This window comes from Bactrocera tryoni, chromosome 5, assembly GCF_016617805.1.
Source record: "Bactrocera tryoni isolate S06 chromosome 5, CSIRO_BtryS06_freeze2, whole genome shotgun sequence".
Classification (NCBI taxonomy): Eukaryota; Metazoa; Arthropoda; class Insecta; order Diptera; family Tephritidae; genus Bactrocera; species Bactrocera tryoni.
The window spans coordinates 63141630-63160897 of record NC_052503.1 but is presented as its reverse complement, the minus strand read 5'-3'; the positions used below and the strand labels follow the sequence as shown (position 1 = coordinate 63160897).

Genomic DNA, 19268 nt, shown 5'->3' with positions numbered 1-19268 from the left:
CGGATAGACTAGGTGGAAAAGGACCTGGCTTCGCTTGGAATCTCCAATTGGCGCCACCTTGCGAAAAGAAGAAATGACTGGCGCACTGTTGTTAACGGTTTCTACGCCAGTAAAGAAGAAGAAGCAACATAATTTAATGTTATTACTCGTTTTATATTCGTTAATATACGAAGGAATTTATATTTTGCAGTCGCTCATTGCATAATTTTTTAATTTAATTATTTAAATTTTAACTATTTTATCTTGTCATTGATATTTTTCAAACATATTTTCTGTAATATTTAAATATTATGTTAAAACATGTAATCGTGAAAAATATAAAAAATTTTTCTGAAATAAAAAATATTCCACCAAATGAAGTTGTAAGCGTTTGATATCTTTTTATCTTATAAACATTTTTTTAACAATATTGATATAAAAAAATAAAAATATCTTTTTAAATTTTGAGAATTAATATTTTAATAAAATTAGTTTTTCTAGAAGAAAGATTTTTTTTATTTTTTTTTCGAGTAATTTTGAAATTGTTTTATTCAAAAAATAATATTTTGATTGTTAAAAATTATTTATTTTATTGAAGATTTATATTAAGTGTTATATGTATATTTTAAATTGTCTGAACATTTACTTTTCTTGTTTTTACTAAAATTTTTATTTAAATTTTTGTTTTAGAATCGTCAGTTAAATTTGTATTAAAATATGTTTAAATACTAAAAAACTCTATGTATAGACTAAATTAAAAAAATATTAAAATATTTTTGATATTAAAATAAATATAAAATATATAAATTATTAAAATTTTTATAATTTATATTTTAATAATTTATATATTTTATATTTATTTTTAATAATTTACATATTTTATATTTATTTTAATATCAAAAATATTTTAATATTTTTTTAATTTAGTCTATATTTTATTTCACTTTTTTAATTTTAAGTCATTATAATTCACAATATATTTTCAAGCAATCAAAAGAAAGAAGTATTCGATCGAAAATTATAGAAACCATATTATTTACCGCAGTAATTGCCATTCAATTTGCTGATTCATCTGCAATCTACTATGCAATGAAATTATGACTTTTGTGCAAACAATCAAAAATACAAATTTTTCGCCGAATCATTGGTTTTAGAGAATTTCTATTGCTTCAAATCGAACTTTGTCCTAAAAAGTATGAATTGAATTTATTAATAAATGTTGTTGTTGTACCAATAAGTGAATGTCTGTACCAATAAATGAAGGCTTGCAACTTTTTCGTGGAAATTAATTTTGCCTTTGGTAATGAAATAATTGTGAATCACGATGACTCGCTTTTATTTTAGGCCAAGCTATTGTGCAAAGCGTGTGTTGAAGATGTAAAGAAAAGATATGGAGTTGAATATAAATGATTGGAACTTATGTAATATTAGTAGGCTGGGGTGAAATAAATAAGGTTTTAAACTTCACATTTACCATATATTATATACATATATACTATTACATAAATATTAAAATTTTATTAGAATTAAACGTCTACTTGCCGGAGCTTGCTATGCTTCAATATACCCAAAATAGAAAAACGAGCCATTTTCAAGTTAAAATGTTGAAGGTAGAGTTAGAAGTTGGTATTTGATAAAAAGTAGGAAGAGAGAGCAAACGAAATACCGACTCAGAATAGTTTTAAAAATCAAGAAGAATTTCTATGAAAGTTTGAAGAGACCGTAGAGCTGACATTCATCTTAATTTATTGAACAAAAATATAAGGACAAGTGAAATGTTTTTAATATTTGTTCACCTGAGAGAGCCATAAAACGGACATTCATCCATATTTTCTAGGAAAGACTAGTTAAGGGGGTATTCTAGTCTAGAGGCTCGAATTTCGAGCTTTTTTTAACAATTAATAAAAAAGAATCACTAGATATTTTTAATATCTGTTTTTTTTTATCATTTGTTTAATAAACTTAGAAGAAAAATAATAAAGTAACAAAATAAATTTCAAAAAAAAAAAATTTTTTCATCGAGTTATGCGTCCTTGAAGAAAAGGGGGAAAAAAGAGGCCGTGTCCTCATTGCCATGATTTCTACCCTTGTCGTCAGCTGAAAAATAAAACAATGACAGATTCTTAATGAGTACGAATGTCGCTATGTCATGAAGCAGCAAAACTAAAAAAAGAAATTTTCATAAAATGGCGGCTTCTCAAAAAAAAAAGGTCGATTTTTTTAATTAATTTTTCAATTTTGTCGATTTTTTCTAAAATATTATAAATTTCAAATTTTTATTTTTTGTTGCTTCTAGTGATAGAGATATATTTAAAGAATATTCATGTCAAATTTCAAATAAATCGATTGATTAGAAAAATTCGATTTTTTCAAATTTCTAGACTAGAATACCCCCTTACTAGTGACAGAGATGCATATAGAAGACCAAGCATATAAGTTTCCTGGATTAGACTCAATTTTTTGTAAATGAATCCCTACTCACGCCCGCCCTTCGTACTGCCATACTGCACCCAACACTTCCTTCCCGGCCTTCAACGCGTGGCATGCGGCACTTGAGTATTCTTATCATTATTATTTTAATTTATCAGGTCTATTTATTAATTTTGAGGGTTCGTAGTAGAATTTAAAGTCCCAGATTAATATCATTTCAAGTCTTTATTTGCGATACGTAAGAACCCTTGCGTTCCAAGTATCCGAAACCCCAAATATTCAGGGTCTGCTCTTATAATTTTCACATCGACATCGACAAATTAAGTCACTAGCTAATTTAAATAAAAGCCACTTTTTAATTTATATTTTGTATTTTATTTAATTTTTATGTTTTGTTTTTAATTTGAATTCATTTCTTCCAAAACTTATCTAATAAATACTATATTAATACACATTTAATGCTAAAACTAAATGGGCAAGCCAAGAACGCTAACCCACAATTAATGAGTTGAGAGTTTTACTTTACAAATTTTAAATAATTAACTTACAATTATTTAAAAACATGCCAACACACGCACAAAAATATATAAAAGTAATTAGTTTAATAAAGAAAAAGGAAATTAATAAAATAAAATATACATGAAAATTGTAACAATTCAATTAAAAGAATTAGGAAAAAATTAGAAAAAAAAATTATTAAGGAAAACTTTGAGTGAAATCAGAAACCAAATAAAAATTACCAGAATAGGAAACAATAATTATAAAAATTAAAATAACTTATTAAAAAAAATTATAGAAAATTAATTACAATAATCAAACAAAAATTTCATTACAATAATTAGAAATTAAAATTTTAAATTATAAAAATTATAATCACAAAAATTAACGAAAATATTTTCTTACTAAAACTTTAGGCGAAAAACGAGTATTTACAATTTGTTTTTGTTTTTGATTTTGATTTTTTTTTTTCAATAAATAATCTTACACACTAATGAAGTTTTTAATGAGTGAGACAGTTGAGTAATAACAAAAAATTTAGAATAACATAATTAAAGCCAGAGTAGTAGCTCCTCAAAAGAGCTTTAACGCTGCAGGCACGCACACTTTGTAGACGATTCACACATTTAAAAATAGTATTTTGTAGTTTTAATAGTAGTTAAAGGTAGTAATGGTAAGTAAAAGCATAAAATCACGTTTTCGCGCCACACGCCTCCCTACTCACGCCCGCCCTTCGCACTGCCATACTGCACCCAACACTGCCCTCCCGGCCTTCAACGCGTGGCATGCGGCACTTGAGTATTCTTATCATTATTATTTTAATTTATTTATTGTTCCGCTCAGCGCAGCTTAATGGCCTCTACGCCGACACAATGAACTCCTTGCCGGTCTTGAAGTCCGTGCACTTGAATTGCGCACAGCACTTGGGGAACGCCCAATTGGGATCGCTGGGCAACTCTTCACAGCCGGGCATCTCCACGTACGGGCAGGTCTCAATATTGATCGTCTGTCTGTGTATGTCGCATGTCATGACGGCGCAAATGCCTTTCGGCTTGTACTCCTTGTTCGGCAGCATGGCACGACGGGTGATCTTATCGAAGCACTTGCCACGATGTGCTAAAAAGAGCAAAGAGAGAAAGCGGAAGTTAATAAATTGTTTTATTACTCATGCGATAAATATGCATATCGCGTATATAAATATGTATATATATGGAAATATATATGTAAAATATACATATATGCGTGTGTGTGTGTTGGCGCGTATTGATTGCATTGCGATTTATTATGCTTGCTGTATAGCTTTTGTTGCTGTTGCTGTCGGCTAAGCGCAGCTCAACGACGAGGAAGTAATTATAATATGAAAAGACAACAACAATGACAACAACTAAAAGCAGTGAAAACGCGTGTAACGCTTAATGTTTTTGCGTGCGAATTTTGCATGCCAAGCATCGGTTGTTGTTGTTGCACTGTATGCATTGGGTGCTGTTGCAATATAACTGCTTACAACTATGTGAATTTGTGCGTGTATATGCAAAATTGTATGCAATTGTCTGCATGTTTGTGTGTCTGAGCAGGAAGTGCTTCCTTTGCGGCTTGTGCGCGCTTTTGTAGTGTAAAACAAAAGACTTAAACAACGAACTTGCCAACTGAAGGTTGCCAGCAATTGCAATTTAATGCGAATCTATTTTTTTTTTATACATTTGCTTGAAGTGTGAATTATGCTATTTGGTAGTGTGAAAATGTAATTAATTTTTTAATGTTGCCACCACGAATGGATACTTTTGTGCAAAACATTTTTATGAAAAAATTATAAAATATCATAATTATAAAATTTTTCATTTAAAGCGCATTTTTAATTAATTGCATTGCTTCTAATAGTCTTAAAATTTTGCAATAATTGTTTTTGTTTTGTTTTCACATTTTTATTTATGAGTTCAGCAACCTCAGCTTTATTTACTGAAATGCCTAGTTTTTGTTTTAAATACTAAATTGTTTTTCTTAAGCTATTAAATTTAATTAATACGCTCCAATTAATGGCATCTATTATTTTTTTGCTTTAGTCTAACAAAAGACTTATGGCGCGAACTTTTTCAAACTACAGCTGATTTACAAAAGATTTAAGACATGAAAAAGCACAGATACATATTTACTTATAAACTTTTAAAACCATTAAATGTGAGTCTTTTGTTGTTAATTACATAGCCAGCAATTTGTATAGAAACATTCATGAATGTATGAACTCATTCGAATTCTGTACATACAACAAAAAAATTACTGATTACTCATTATAAGCAACAATGTCATTAAAATCGACACAAAATTCATTAAGCAAAAGTGTCGAAATAGATTGCTACGTCAGCGATATTGACAGCGCTATTAGAAAAAAATCAATTAATGAAATAGAAAATAAATTCAAGAAATGCAAAAAACGTGACACGACGTCTGCCGCATTTGGCGTGTGAGTTCAGTGCTATTTTGTATAATTTGCGCATGCGCAAAATGCTCAAGATTTGAAGTCAGTTATATAGATATGTATGTATTTTGCGATAAAAACTTTTGCTTCAAAGCATTTATTCCTATGTATTTACATATATGTATATATGTACATATATGCAAAATATGTGTATGTAAATATATAGGAAGAAATGCTTTGATGCAAAAATTTTTATCGCAAAATTAACACAAATATGGTAAAACAATTTCAGGAATCTAATTTTAGAACGATATAATAGGTGCTAAAAAAATTTTAGAAATCTAATTTTAGAAAAATATACATAAAATATGGATCAAGATAAATTAAAAATGTTTTTTAATAAATTAAAGAAATTATTAAATTTGAGAAAATTCGCTTCAAAAATAAAAAAAATAAACTTAAAAATTTTTAAAAATAAGTTTTTGAAAATTTGTAATTACTTTTTTGAACAATTGTAATTTTTAGTTAAATAAAAAACATATTAAACTAAAAAAAAAACAAAAAAAAAACTAAAAAACAATTAAAATTAAATATTTTAAAAATAAGTTTTGAAAATTTGTATTTACTTTTTTAAACAAATGCAATTGTAAAAAAAAACAAAAAAAAAACTAAAAAACAATTAAAATTAAATATTTTAAAAATAAGTTTTTAAAATTTGTATTTACTTTTTTAAACAATTGTTATTTTTTAAATAAAAAACATATTAAACTAAAAAAGTTGAAAAAAAAATTTTATAAAATTGGTTAAAAAGATAAAAAAAAATTAATTTTATAAAATATATGAAAAATTTGAAAAAAGAAATTTTATAATATTTTTTAATTAATATTAGTTTTCATAAATTTTTGTCAAAATTGTTGTTTTTTTCATTCTCATGCAAAATTGTTTTAATTGAAACAAAAAAAAATTTTTGTAACAGTTATTTTTAATATTGAATAAAGCATTGTTTTTACTATTTTTATTATTTTATCAAAATTGTATTAAATAAGTTCAAAAAATAATTGCAAATCAAAACAAGAAAAGTAATCCACAATTCCTTGTGCCATAAAAGCAGCGATCAAAATATGTTACCGCATTTGTAAAGAAGCAAAACATACAAAACCAGCAGAAAACAGGCCTTGCCAAACGACCTTCAGCTTCCAGGCGTCGCGTTGTCGCCATAAAAGTATTTACTTAGTTTATTGTAGCTAGTTGGCATGCTTGAATTCAGCCGAAAGCAGCATAAATTAGCGAAAAACAAAAACAAACATAATTAACAAAATACACAGTGACACTAAAAAGCCAACAACAAAAACAAAAAAGTACAGATGCGTGCGCTGCTGCTGCGTCTTAAAAAACCATTAATACTAATGAATGATTAACAAAAGCGTAATATTTAGAAAATTGGTTAATAAGTTTCAACAAAAAAATAAAAAAAAAACAAATTATGTGTATTTTGCATATGTAAGCGCGTAAAAGCTGAGCCGCATTCTACATGTATGCCAGTGGAATTCTTCGGCAACCGCTTTTTTGGTGTTTTTGTGTATTGTTTTTACCCGCCGGTGTAGTTTTACCGGTTCTTGTTTACGCGCTTATCGTTTATCACTCGTACGCTGAGCGCTTTGACGTCAGCGCCGCCAATTACTATAGCGACAAGGGTCTGGAACTAATATTTGCATGTGAGTGTGTGTATTGTCAAAATCAAGAAGCAGAGTTGAAACTGTTTTTATTTTACTTTTGTGCTTTTTTACTTTTTTTGTTTTTGTATATTTTAAACTTTTTTCATTGTATTTTGGACGGCGTTCACTGACGTCAAATGCAAATTTTTTGGTTTAACCAAAAAGCCAAATAGCTTTACATACATATGTACATACGCATATTGCTCAGAGCAATGAATCAGTGCTCAAAACAGCTTTGTGGCGGGAATTTTTCGATTTCAGTTCCGTTCCATTTGAAATGAGGTCGCGCTCTGGGTTTTTCTAACTGCATTTCAAGCAAGGCGCTTTAGAATATTTCTCTGAACATTTGCTCACAGTCACGTTGTTTATTTAATTTTGTGCGATTTTTTTAAATTTTTTTTGTTGATTAGCAAACAGCAAAAAACCGGTACATTTTTCGAGTCTTGCAAAATTTACGTTTTGTTTTAAATCGCGTAAACGTAATTAATTGGCGCTTTAAAAATGCTGCTTAAAAGAACGAAAAAATATGATTGGAAAAAAATGAAAGTCAAGGATGCGCGTAGAGCTTGTTGTGCCGGCAAAATGTGCGCATGCGTTTGGAATATTAAGAAAAAGTAGTTTTTAGTGTGAACTTATATATAAAATTGTTGAGTGTGTCAAGGAAAACAGCTTAAGATGTGGGAAAAAGTTGTGGATGAAAAAGAATTCAGCAAATTTGTGTATCGTTATGTTAATTAAAGTTGGCTTGAACTTTTTTTATGTTTAAAACAAATTTAAAAGAAACTCTATCACTAAAATATATAAAAATATTTTTACTTGTTTCGAACTTAATGACTTAAAACAAATTTAAAAGAAACTATATCACTAAAATATATAAAAATATTTTTTTTACTTGTTTTGAACTTAATGACTATAGCTTGTTAATAAAAAATTGTTGTTTAACATTTTTAAGTTTTTAAATTCCTTTGTAACAATTTTTGCTAAATTTTAGAGTAAATGTTTTTAGTTATTTTTTAATTATATTTCTCTTAATACAACTTTTGTTAATCGTGTTACGATTTAGAAATATTTTTTATTTATAAACGATAAATTCCATTGTTTCAATTTCTAAATGACAAAGAATAAAAGACAAAGAATGAATGAAAAAGACTTTTATACTAAAGACTTAAGCAACGAACCTGCCTACACTTATGCCAAAAATCGTTAAAAAGCACATAAACGCAATTTAACCATACAAACAAGGCAGTTAAGGTTATTAAATACAAAAATAAAAGACAAACTAACAAGCATATCAAATAGTTTTTTTTAATATATTTGTGGACTTTGAACAATTTTTATATACTTTTATTTACTGTATTTAAAATTCTCATTAATATTTTAATGTTTAGAGTCTTTCAGAACAAATTTAGCCTTAAAATCATACAATTTTTGATAAACAACTAAAATTTAACCTTAATACGCAATCATTTAATGCTTCACAACAAAAAGTGGCTAAGTCAATATTCATTTTTTTGCAGCTAAATTCACAAATATGTAAATAACGCACAATCACACATTTTTACAATTTTTCATAACAATTTATAGTTTTTTTTTGTTTTAATTGTCTGATGCTTTATTCTAAAAAGTGACTAAATCACTATTATTTTTTTTAGTTTTTCAACAAAATACGCAAATACATAAGTAAATGAAAACTATTAAGCGTACATATAAGATACGTTGCATTAGTTTTTATAAAAAATTAAATTTATTTCAGCACTTTGAGGCAAAAAATGGCAAAACTAATATAATTTTTTTGCAACAAAATTCACAACAGTATTTAAAACCATATTGCACGCACACATATACAGATTTACAATATTTTCTTCTATTTTTTCCAGTTTCTGAAACAAAGTTTTACTCACCAGGATGGAAGGCAGCGGGTTGTGTGAATACGGCAGCATTTGTACTGCTTATGCAGCTGACAGCAATAACTGCCGCGACGAAGATTAAACACACTTTTAGTGAGCACATTTTTTTGTGATTGTTGTAAAAATATTTTATTATTTTTGATAGAAAATGCTGTTTTCTCACTCGATTTAACAAAGTTTTTTATACTTTTGCAATTCAAAAGCTTTTTTTCAGCAAGAAAGTAATTTTTCTAAACACACAATTTTATTTATTTTTCTGCTTTGCTTTAAATTTGCTTTAGCTTTCTGCTAACTTGGACTTTATAGTTCTGATTGTTGATCTGTTTACGTTGAGATCGAGTTTTCAACTGAAATTCACATCGAGCTGACGCTCATATTTAAACCAAATGCCAGCACTCTCTGCTGCTGATGTCTGCGCTTACTCAGTTGTTGTTATTATTGTTGTTTAGCATTTTATTTTGTTTATTAACGCGCACCGGCGAAGCGATCCCCATATACATGTTAGTATTTTGCACGTAAGTAAACACGTTGAGACGCTCGAGCGACTAAGCGAGTGTACAGCGGGGAAGAAGCTGGAAAAAATGGAGGAAGAAATTAAAAAAAAAAAAAAAAATTATAAAAAAATATGAGCAAAAAAACTAATCAGCGCAATTCGTGACGTGCTCTTGTTGATGAGCTGGATAAACAAAATTTCAGCAGAGCAGCTGAACAAAAAAAAGTTAAGAAATAAGAAAAAAGCATACCAGAGGTGAACAACAAGCAAAAAGAAATGTAAAAGTTCGAACTAAATTTAATATGCCTTCGTTAGAGATAAGAACATATGTATATGTATTATATAAGTAAAATACAGAGTTACGAATATCAGCCTGCAGTTTTCTAACATAATTACATAAAAATATATTGTATTGTATTGTATATATACATATATGTCTTCATCATTACTTGAAAAAATTGGTTACGGAATTCTTAGGTCTTGGAGTGACTCAGAGTACTTTTGCGGTCAGTCTTTCAACCTCAAATCAACATATTCTGTTGTTTTTGGACGTTAGTAACAATGTTTAGAGAAGCCTGCCAGACACCAAGAAGCAATTTACGTAAATATTTACTAATATTTGTTTTAGCATTACGAAACTTATCACCCATTCAGAAGTGAAAGAACTGAATATATATGAATATATAATCTCTTGGAGCGAATTATCAGTTCTGAATTACATTGAGCAGCAAGCAAATCGACTACAACCATACTTTAGACTTTGGACGTTGGCAACGTCAGGCCATACAAATCGATGAGGACTCGCTAAAAGCACCTGGAACTTTGTTAAAAGTTTGTTATGCATAAAGTTTATATTCCAGATTTGACACCAAGTATTCCTGTCTATTTTGAGTTATTTGGCTGGTGAAAAATTCATTTCAGAACAAGGTCGACAGGATTTCTATGGAAGGGTCATTATAAAATTACTTACAAAAGGGCTACGAACGAAGCGGTGCATATTTCACCAAAATTGAATCGCTGAATGGGCCAATAATTCAATTTAATACAAAAACAAATACAATATTCTTCGGAAAATTTTTTTAGTGGTATGTTTGTATGGCAGCTATTTGCTATAGTGACTCAATCTGAATAATTTTTTCGGAGATTGCTTTGTTGCCTTAAATTATAACCCTTGCCAAATTTCTTGAGCATATCTCGACAAGTGCAAAAGCTTTCCATACAAGCACTTTATTCCGCCGTTCACTTTGCATGGCAGCGATAAGTTGTAGTGGTCCAATATCGGCCGTTCCGATAAATGAGCAGCTTCTTGGTGAGATATAATACTATATTTTGATGAATTAAATACCCTTTCGTTTTTTACTTTGAAGACGATAAAATAAATATTGATGAATAATGAAATATTTAGCCTTTTGTTTACAATTTCCGGGTAATTTTTTGTCACAGTCTATACAAGGAATTAAACCCTGCTGTTAGTAGGTTGTTATGGAGTTATAAATATTCACTAATTTGCCTGTTGGAGGCAAATCTTGAGCAGATACACGTATCCCCAAATGTCAAACCTTGAAACACCGTTGAAAGCTGAGTTCGGTATTCTGAAAAACTTTGTGGAATATGTGTATCTGAGTCACAGGTATTGCTTGGCATTGAGCATGCCGTTTAGTAGTTAAGATATTTTGCCGCGAACAAAAATAATTCTAACAGAGTATGCTCGAGAAAAGGTGACTTGAAGCTAAATATGGCGAATAACATAAGCAACGGCATGCTTTTTGCTGCATTTAAATGACAAGCAAATCTTTTGAGACAACTACGCGTGTTTATCGTTACTATCGGCGAACATTATAATCGAATATCAAGAAAATTATATGCTGAGTTGCTAAGCAGTGGACTATTATTTCTTTATTTTTCTGTTGAAGATGCTGGCAAGTTTATCACGGTCCACTTATATATGCCGCCATGCGTTATGTTCTTCTAGATTCTACCAGGGCCTAAGCATTGTTATTTAAATTGCCGTTAAAAGTTAGTGGTTGGTATTGCAGCAAAAAAAAATTAGTTTTACTGGAAATTTTTATTGCGATATTTGTATATCAGCTTAAACACATTGTTGGCAAGTTTTTTACGAGCTCATAATCCTCACTGAGCATCATCCTTAAGCTTAAAAATATAATTTATGCTTTGATTCTGAAGTTAGATTGCTGTTGGCTTCACTTGTAGAATAAAACAGTTACAGCGAAACAAATTTGACATTTTTCTCCAGCAGTTAATTTGCATGTTTATCAATATTGCTTCTCAAAAATGTTAATTTCCAAACTTACCCACACCGCAGGCCATTCAGAGACACTGTAATTTATCGCAGTCGGCATAAAATCCAAAAATTAAAATTTTTTTTCAAACATTTTTTCATTGCATAAATTTATGTGTGGAATGTACGTGAATTTTCTGAACTAACTCTCAAGAACCGGTTAACTGTTTTCTTGTCTTTCGGTTGTTCATATTCCTTTCTACAAAACTATTTGCCATCACCACATAATAGAGATGACTATGAATTGGCAGATATCTTTTGCGTGTTTCAGCAGAGAAGGTTCGGTTAATTATATATATGGCCGCTGAAGATTTTTTACTTTAACATTTCATTAAAATTTGTTGTTTTAGAAAAAAAAAATTTTTTGTGAGCCTCACAAAACCTCATTTTAATTATATATCATGATCAAAATATGATTTTTGCACATCTCCCATAATTTCACTCATTACACTCTCTTGAAGCATTGTTGACATGGAACTTCGTCATTCTTAGCCAAACACGAGGTATCACATCGCGTTGAAATCACTTTTGAAATTGACTTAACAAGGCGATTGTTGCGATTATACAGCATTTTGCCGTTTGCTGCGTCCATCCGCCTTGTGTGGGCGTGTGTGCACGTACAAGGCAGCGCCAGGCCCGCCGACAGCGGAATGACTCCACACACCACCAACGACAGCGCTTACCCACGAGCGCGCACAGGCGTTCACACGCGCTTCACTAACAAAAGCTGCCTATAAATGGCCATGTCGGAGCGGCCCACTCAATTACGAAGCCGAAATCTTCCATTATAATCAAGTCAGTTTGTTAAACGCCGACATTAGAGCGATTAATACGCATTTAATTTGCAATGCAGTCGGTTTTAATTGAATATTACAAACGAAGCTGTCACTTTTTGTGACGTGTGATAATAGTGATGTTGGCTAGCCGATAATTGAGATAGGTGTGGACTGAATTGCAGCGTGTAAAAATAGCTTTATTGCATGGCAAAAATGGTTTACAAAAAAAAAAAAATACCGGTAGATGTGTGTATATTTCTTGTTGATTGTTGATTATATATGAATGTATGATTTTAACAATATTTTACGAAATTTTTGTGCATAAGCTCTTCATAATAGCATTTTTTATACTCAGCACATCTTGCTATAGAGTATTATAGTTTTGTTTACCTCACGGGTTTTTGTATCACCCAAAACTAATCGAGATAGAAAGTATAAGATTTTATACATATACTTATATACATGTATTCTAAAGGCGATGATTTTGCCACTCTTTCACTGAAAACAACTTTTTGCTTGAAAACATAGCGGGTTCTCTCTTTTTTATTATCTCTGCTAATGATATAGCGGATATCTTTCAAAGCATATATAAAGGGTTCCCAATTTCTTTAAAGAAAAAGCATAGAAACTTCAAATTTTAAATTTAATGTTTATTATCATTCGAAAGAATGTTCCTTGGCATTTATTTTATGAAGTTTATCGCTTTCTAAAGTTGGCCGTGGCTACATCTCAGATGGTTCATCCGTAGAGTCTAATTTTCGATGACTCGTTCGAGCATTGATGTTTTGCTACAAGGCCTGAATCGAAGCCGGATTGTCCACATAGACTTTAGACTTTATATAACCCCACAGGAAAAAGTCTAACGGTGTGATATCACACAATCTCGGTGGTCAATCGATTGACACAAAACTAGAAATTATATGCTCAGCGAAATGTTCTCTGAATAAATCCATTGATTGATGCGGTGTATGGGAAGTGGCGCCGTGTTGTTTAAAACAAATGTTGCTCACGATTACGAGTTTCAATTTCGGGCGTCAAGTAGTCGGTTATCGATAACGGTCGCCATTGACGGTTACGTTCTCACCGGCTTCATTTTTGAAGAAATACAAACCACACCAAACTGTTTTTTACTGTATGAAATGGTAGCTCTTGAATCTCCTCAGGTTGCTCTTCGTCCCGAATTCCGCAATTTAGTTTGTTTACCGGATTTGTAAACTTTGTTCAAGCGTAAGGCTTTTCGTGATAAAATGCCAAACAATACTGAACAAAAACATGACAGCTTGACACGAATCACGCGTGATCTCTCAAAAATAAGCCCGTTAAAACCGTTGAAACCTCACACATAAATAAAACAACTTAATAGCTTAACTTAACTTGTGTGTCGAATTTCAATTGATAGAAAGGATGAGTATACTACTCATACTCATGCTCACTATGTTGTATACATTTATCCTTTTTATAAATTTAGTTTTATAAATTTTAGCAGAAAGATTCCTCTATTTTTTAAAGAAATCCTAAAAATTTTATTGCTGGCGCCATCTACTGAAACAAATTGTACAATTAATTCTTGAACATTTATGACCTAAAGCGGATATATTAATTTTGTTAAAACCCAGATGAACATGTTCGAAACTCTATAAAACGAACTGCGTTAATATAGCCATGTCTATCCGTACGTCTGTATATAGGAGAACTAGTCGATCATGAAACTGCTCTTTTATCAAACCGCCGCTATCTATAGCATATGGCTGACATACAAACTGATCAATCAAAGTTAATTCCTGGCTTCAAAAACATTTTACTTTGACTAGGTATCTTCACGAAATTTCGCCTAGATTATTGCTCTGTCAAATTGTTCAGATCAGACAACTATGGCATTTAAACTGACTGAAGATCTTTTTATATTATATGCTTTATGTGAAAGGTATTATATTTAACTTCGGTGCAATCGAAATAACCGTTTTTTCTTGTTTTTGTTATTTATTTATGAAATGTAAATAAAAATTATGTAAGCTATTAATACGATAACACCCCATACATTGCTGGGTCAATAAGCACTTGAAATTTCTAAAATTCTTCATGTCTTCCTGAAATAAACGATGACTCAATGTAATTTGCATCAAGATGACAAAGCGCTAATATACATATAGTATATGCCGATGTGGACAAATGAATAAGCATCAGTATAAAGTATATTTATAAGTATATATAAAGTATTTAGTATCGTTATATGTAAAGCGACTGAAAGGGAGAGTGTACATAAAATCAATTATCTAAGCACCTTTGCGATTTATGAATTTATTGAAGAAAATAAAATGCTGGTAATCAATATACAAACCCACACATATAAGTGTGTATTAGGGAGGTCAAAAGAACATAATTTTTTTCTCCGATTTGTAAAGGATTTTTTTATAATTGAGTTAAATTCTTCAAAAAAAAGCAAATTAACAACAAAGTAATCAAACCTCAACTTTTAATATCATTTAAACGGTTCTTCTTCTTTATTGGCGTAGACACCGCTTACGCCATTATAGCCGAGTTAACAACAGCGCGCCAGTCGTTTCTTCTTTTCGCTTCGTGGCGTGGTCCTTTCAACGGAGTGGAGGTCTTCCTCTTCCTCTGCTTCCCCCGGTGGGTACTACGTCGAATACTTTCAGAGCTGGAGTATGTTCGTCCATTCGGGCAACATGACCTAGTCAGCGTAACCGCTGTCTTTTAATTCGCTGAACTATCTCAATGTCGGCGTATATCTCATACAGCTTATCGTTCCATCGAAAACGATATTCGGCGTGGCCAACGCGAAAAGGACCATAAATCTTTCGCAGAACTTTTCTATCGAAAACTCGCAACGTCGACTCCTCAGTTGTTGTCATCGTCCAAGCCTCTGCACCATATAGCAGGAGGGGAATTATGAGTGACTTGTAGAGTTTGGTTTTTGTTAGTCGAGGGAGGACTTTATTTTTCAATTGCCTACTCAGTCCGAAGTAGCACTTGTTGGCAAGAGTTATTCTGCTTTGGATTTCCAGGCTGACATTGTTGGTGGTCTTTATGCTGGTTCCAAGATAGGCGAAATTATCAACGACTTCAAAGTTAGGACTGTCAACAGTGACGTGGGTGCCAAGTCGCGAGTGCGACGATTGTTTGTTTGATGACAGGAGATATTTCGTCTTGCCCTCGTTCACTGCCAAACCCATTTGCTTTGCTTTCTTGTTCAGTCTGGAGAAAGTCGAACTAAATGCGCGGGTGTTGAGGCCGATGATGTCAATATCATCGGCATACGCCAGCAGCTGTACTTTCTTATAAAACATTGTACCTGCTCGATTAAGTTCTGCAGCTCGAAATATTTTCTTCAGCAGTACATTGAAGAAGTCGCATGATAGGTAGTCGCCTTGTCTGAAACCTTGTTTGGTATCGAACGGCTCGGAGAGCTCCTTCCCGATCCTGACGGCGCTTTTGATGTTGCTCAACGTCAGTCTACACAGTCGTATTAGTTTTGCGAGGATACCAAATTCAGACGCGGCATAAAGGGAGCTCCTTTTCGTCGAAAGCAGCTTTGAAATAACGAAGAGGTGGTGTGTGTCTATTCTTCTTTCACGGCTCTTTTCCAAAATTTGGCGCATGGTGAATATCTGGTCGGTTGTTAATTTGCATTTCAGATCTAAAGCCACACTGAAAAGGTCCAATCAGTTTGCTGACGGTGTACTTTAATCTTTCACACAATACGCTCGATAGAACCTTGGCGCGATTGTGGGATTTCCCTTTTTGTGGATTGGGCAAAGCATACTTAAATTCCAATCGATGGGTATGCTTTCGTCCGACAATATTTTACAAAGAAGCTGATGCATGCTCCTATTAGTTCTTCGCCACCGTGTTTGAATAGTTCGGCCGGCAATCCATCAGTTCCCGTCGCTTTGTTGTTCTTCAGGCGGGTAATTGCTATTCTAACTTCTTCATGGTCGGGGAATGGAACGTCTGCTCCATCGTCATCGATTGGGGAATTGGGTTCGCCTTCTCCTGACGTTGTGCTTTCACTGCCATTCAGCAGGCTGGAGAAGTGTTCCCTCCATAATTTTAGTATGCTCTGGGCAACGGTTACTAGTTCACCTTTAGGGGTATTATTAGTATGCTCCGGTGTTGAAACCTTCAGTTAGTCGCCGCATCTTTACGTAGAATTTTCGAACATTATCCCTGTTGGCCAGCTTGTCAAGCTCTTCATACTCACGCATTTCGGCCTCTTTCTCTTTTGTTGTCTTCAAATGCGTTTCGCTTTCCTTTTCAACTCTCGGTATCTAACCCATCCCGCACGTGTTGTGGTCGATCGTAACGTTGCGAGGTAAGCAGTCTGTTTTCTCTCCGCTGCGACACGGCACTCCTCGTCGTTCTTTTGCATTTTCCGAAAACCAATGGTTTCGGTTGCAGCTGTATGTAAGGAGTTTGAAATGCCGTCCCACAGTTCTCTTATACCGAGTTTTTGACGAGTGCTCTCAGAGAGCAGGAATGCAAATCGATTAGAAAATCGTTTGGCTGTCTGTTGTGATTGCAGCATCTCGACGTCGAACCTTCCTTGTGTTTGTTGACATGCGTTTTTTGCTGCACAGAGGCGGGTGTGAATCTTGGCGTACGCACGTCTAGAACACTGGAGACGTGCCTTCCGTCTATCACAACATGATCGATCTGGTTAGGGGATTTTCGATCCGGAGGCAGCCAGGTAGCTTGATGTATTTTCTTGTGCTGGAATCTAGTACTACAGATAAACATATTTCAGGCCCCGGCGAAGTCGATCAGCCTCAGCCCATCTGGGGATTTTTTGTGTTTTTACCCACCCTAATGTGCATGCATGATTTTAAGTCAATATGCATACTAATATACTTGAAACCACGTGCAGTTCGTTGACTTACGAAAAAAAAGATAAACAAATAAAAATTTGTTGATCCAATATGCTGATGAATGACAGGAATGTGAAAAGTAAAGAATATATTGACTTTTCACACACGTGCACATACTTATATAAGTCAAAGTCGCGTGTTCTTTTAGATGTAAATTAATTCCATCCCTCTAGGAAAGATCAAAAGCGCTGTAATGCGAGCTGTCAAAATAAAACTGACTCTTAATAGGAAATTTGATATCTAATTAACACTTATTGTATGAAGTAAAAGTTTATACTAGGGCAATCTTTAGGAATCGTGCGAATTTGTTCTCAAAACTAGCGTTCTGTCAAATCTTCTTCAACGATTGCTGCTTAAACTGTTACGCGAATAAATTAAATTGACACATTTGGAATTGAGAGACTCAAGAGCTGTCATTTCATCCAGAGAAAAACAATGCTTTGATCTGGTTTGTGGGCCGGTGGTATCATCGGTCCATATTTCTTCAAAAATATACCGGTGAAAACTTTACCGTCAATGGTAACCGCTATCGGGCCATGATAACCGACTTATTAATGCCTGAAATTGAAGCTCGTGATCTCGGCGACTTTTGATTTCAACATCAATCAATGGATTTATTGAGAGTTCTCTTCTGTGAGCAGATAATTTGACTTTTTCCTGTCGGAATATGTAAAGTCTATGCTGACAAGCCCGCTTTGATTCAGGCCTTAGGGCAAATCATCACGCGCCTTATTCGCCATTTGCCAGTCGAAATGCATTATGGACCATCTGAGACGTAGCCTCGGCCAACATTTGAAAGAGATAATTTTTAAAAAATAAATGCCAAATTTTCATTTCTGGATCAGCCCATATTTACTAATACATATAAACATGTACACTTATTTGCATCGTATTATTATTATTGGCATTTGTTTTTTCTTCACTACTCTTATAAGCCCCTTTAGTTCTCCGATCGAGTTGTTTGATTTTTTTTGTTTTGTAAATTTTCTTGCTGATTAATTTTCAAATCTAATGCGCTATTTAACCTCTGCGGTCACCATAAATTTCAAGATTACAACGAACTAATCAGTATTCAATAACATTTTGGCGCCAGTTAAACATTAATTCTGTGTGCCAGACACATTTGTGACTTTTTTGCATTTGTATTTAAATTTTTTGCTTACATTATCAATACTATTCTATATTTTTCCAAAAATGTATAAAAAGTTATAATTTATTAATTATGTTACTTGGAAACCTCAGCTGCTTACGAGTGACGTCGGAAAAATACACTTCTTTACAAAATAAGTTCCTCAATTGAGATTATGATAAAAATATTTAATTGACATTCAAAATTCGATATCTTTATATTGTTGAAGTAAAAAAATCGAAGGAAGAGCAGTGTTTGAGACCATCTTCATTTACTTTTTTTTGCGGGTGACAACCTTAGGTGCCACTTGCAGGTCACAGGTCCGCGCTCTTTGGAACCAAGTCACGCTTTTTGCTGTGTAGCAAAATTGCTGCAAATTTCTGGATAATACCCAGCTTGCTACACTCTCCAGCGTGTAGCGCCAACCAGGTTTTCCACGGTGTTCAGCATCGTCTTCTCTCGCGGCGTTGTAACATGTCGGCTCTTCGGCTTTGCCCATTCTGTGGAGGTACTCTTTGAAGTAGCCCTGAACGGATAACAGCTGAGTTGTGTAAAAGTCGACTTCCTCGAATTTACGGCTTGTCCACAAGTTTAGGTCTTTTATTAGTCTGACCGTCCATCTGCCGCGGCTCTCGTTCTCCCATTTTCGTTGCCATGTTATTATTGTATTTTAACTCACACACCTTTTTCCTTTCGTATGCCAGAAGGTTAACTGGGATATTACCACTTATAACTAATTCAAT

General features: G+C 32.7%; 1 protein-coding gene across 1 annotated transcript; it reads right to left on the bottom strand.

Moving 5' to 3' along the window:
* Positions 1–3313: 3313 nt before the first annotated feature.
* Positions 3314–9109, bottom strand: LOC120777804. The gene is made up of 2 exons (XM_040109337.1): positions 8937–9109; positions 3314–4023 (listed from the first exon to the last, which is right to left on the bottom strand). Exons 1-2 carry the CDS (start codon positions 9043–9045, stop codon positions 3767–3769), a joined length of 366 nt encoding a protein of 121 aa, XP_039965271.1. The 5' UTR covers positions 9046–9109; the 3' UTR covers positions 3314–3766.
* Between the last annotated feature and the right edge of the window lie 10159 nt (positions 9110–19268).

Excerpts from the sequence above, each read along its gene's own strand:
- LOC120777804 (XM_040109337.1), bottom strand. The coding sequence starts at position 9,045 with ATGTGCTCACTAAAAGTGTGTTTAATCTTCGTCGCGGCAGTTATTGCT. Across the intron at positions 4,024-8,936 it reads ACCCGCTGCCTTCCATCCTG|CACATCGTGGCAAGTGCTTC; the intron begins GTGAGTAAAACT and ends TGCTCTTTTTAG.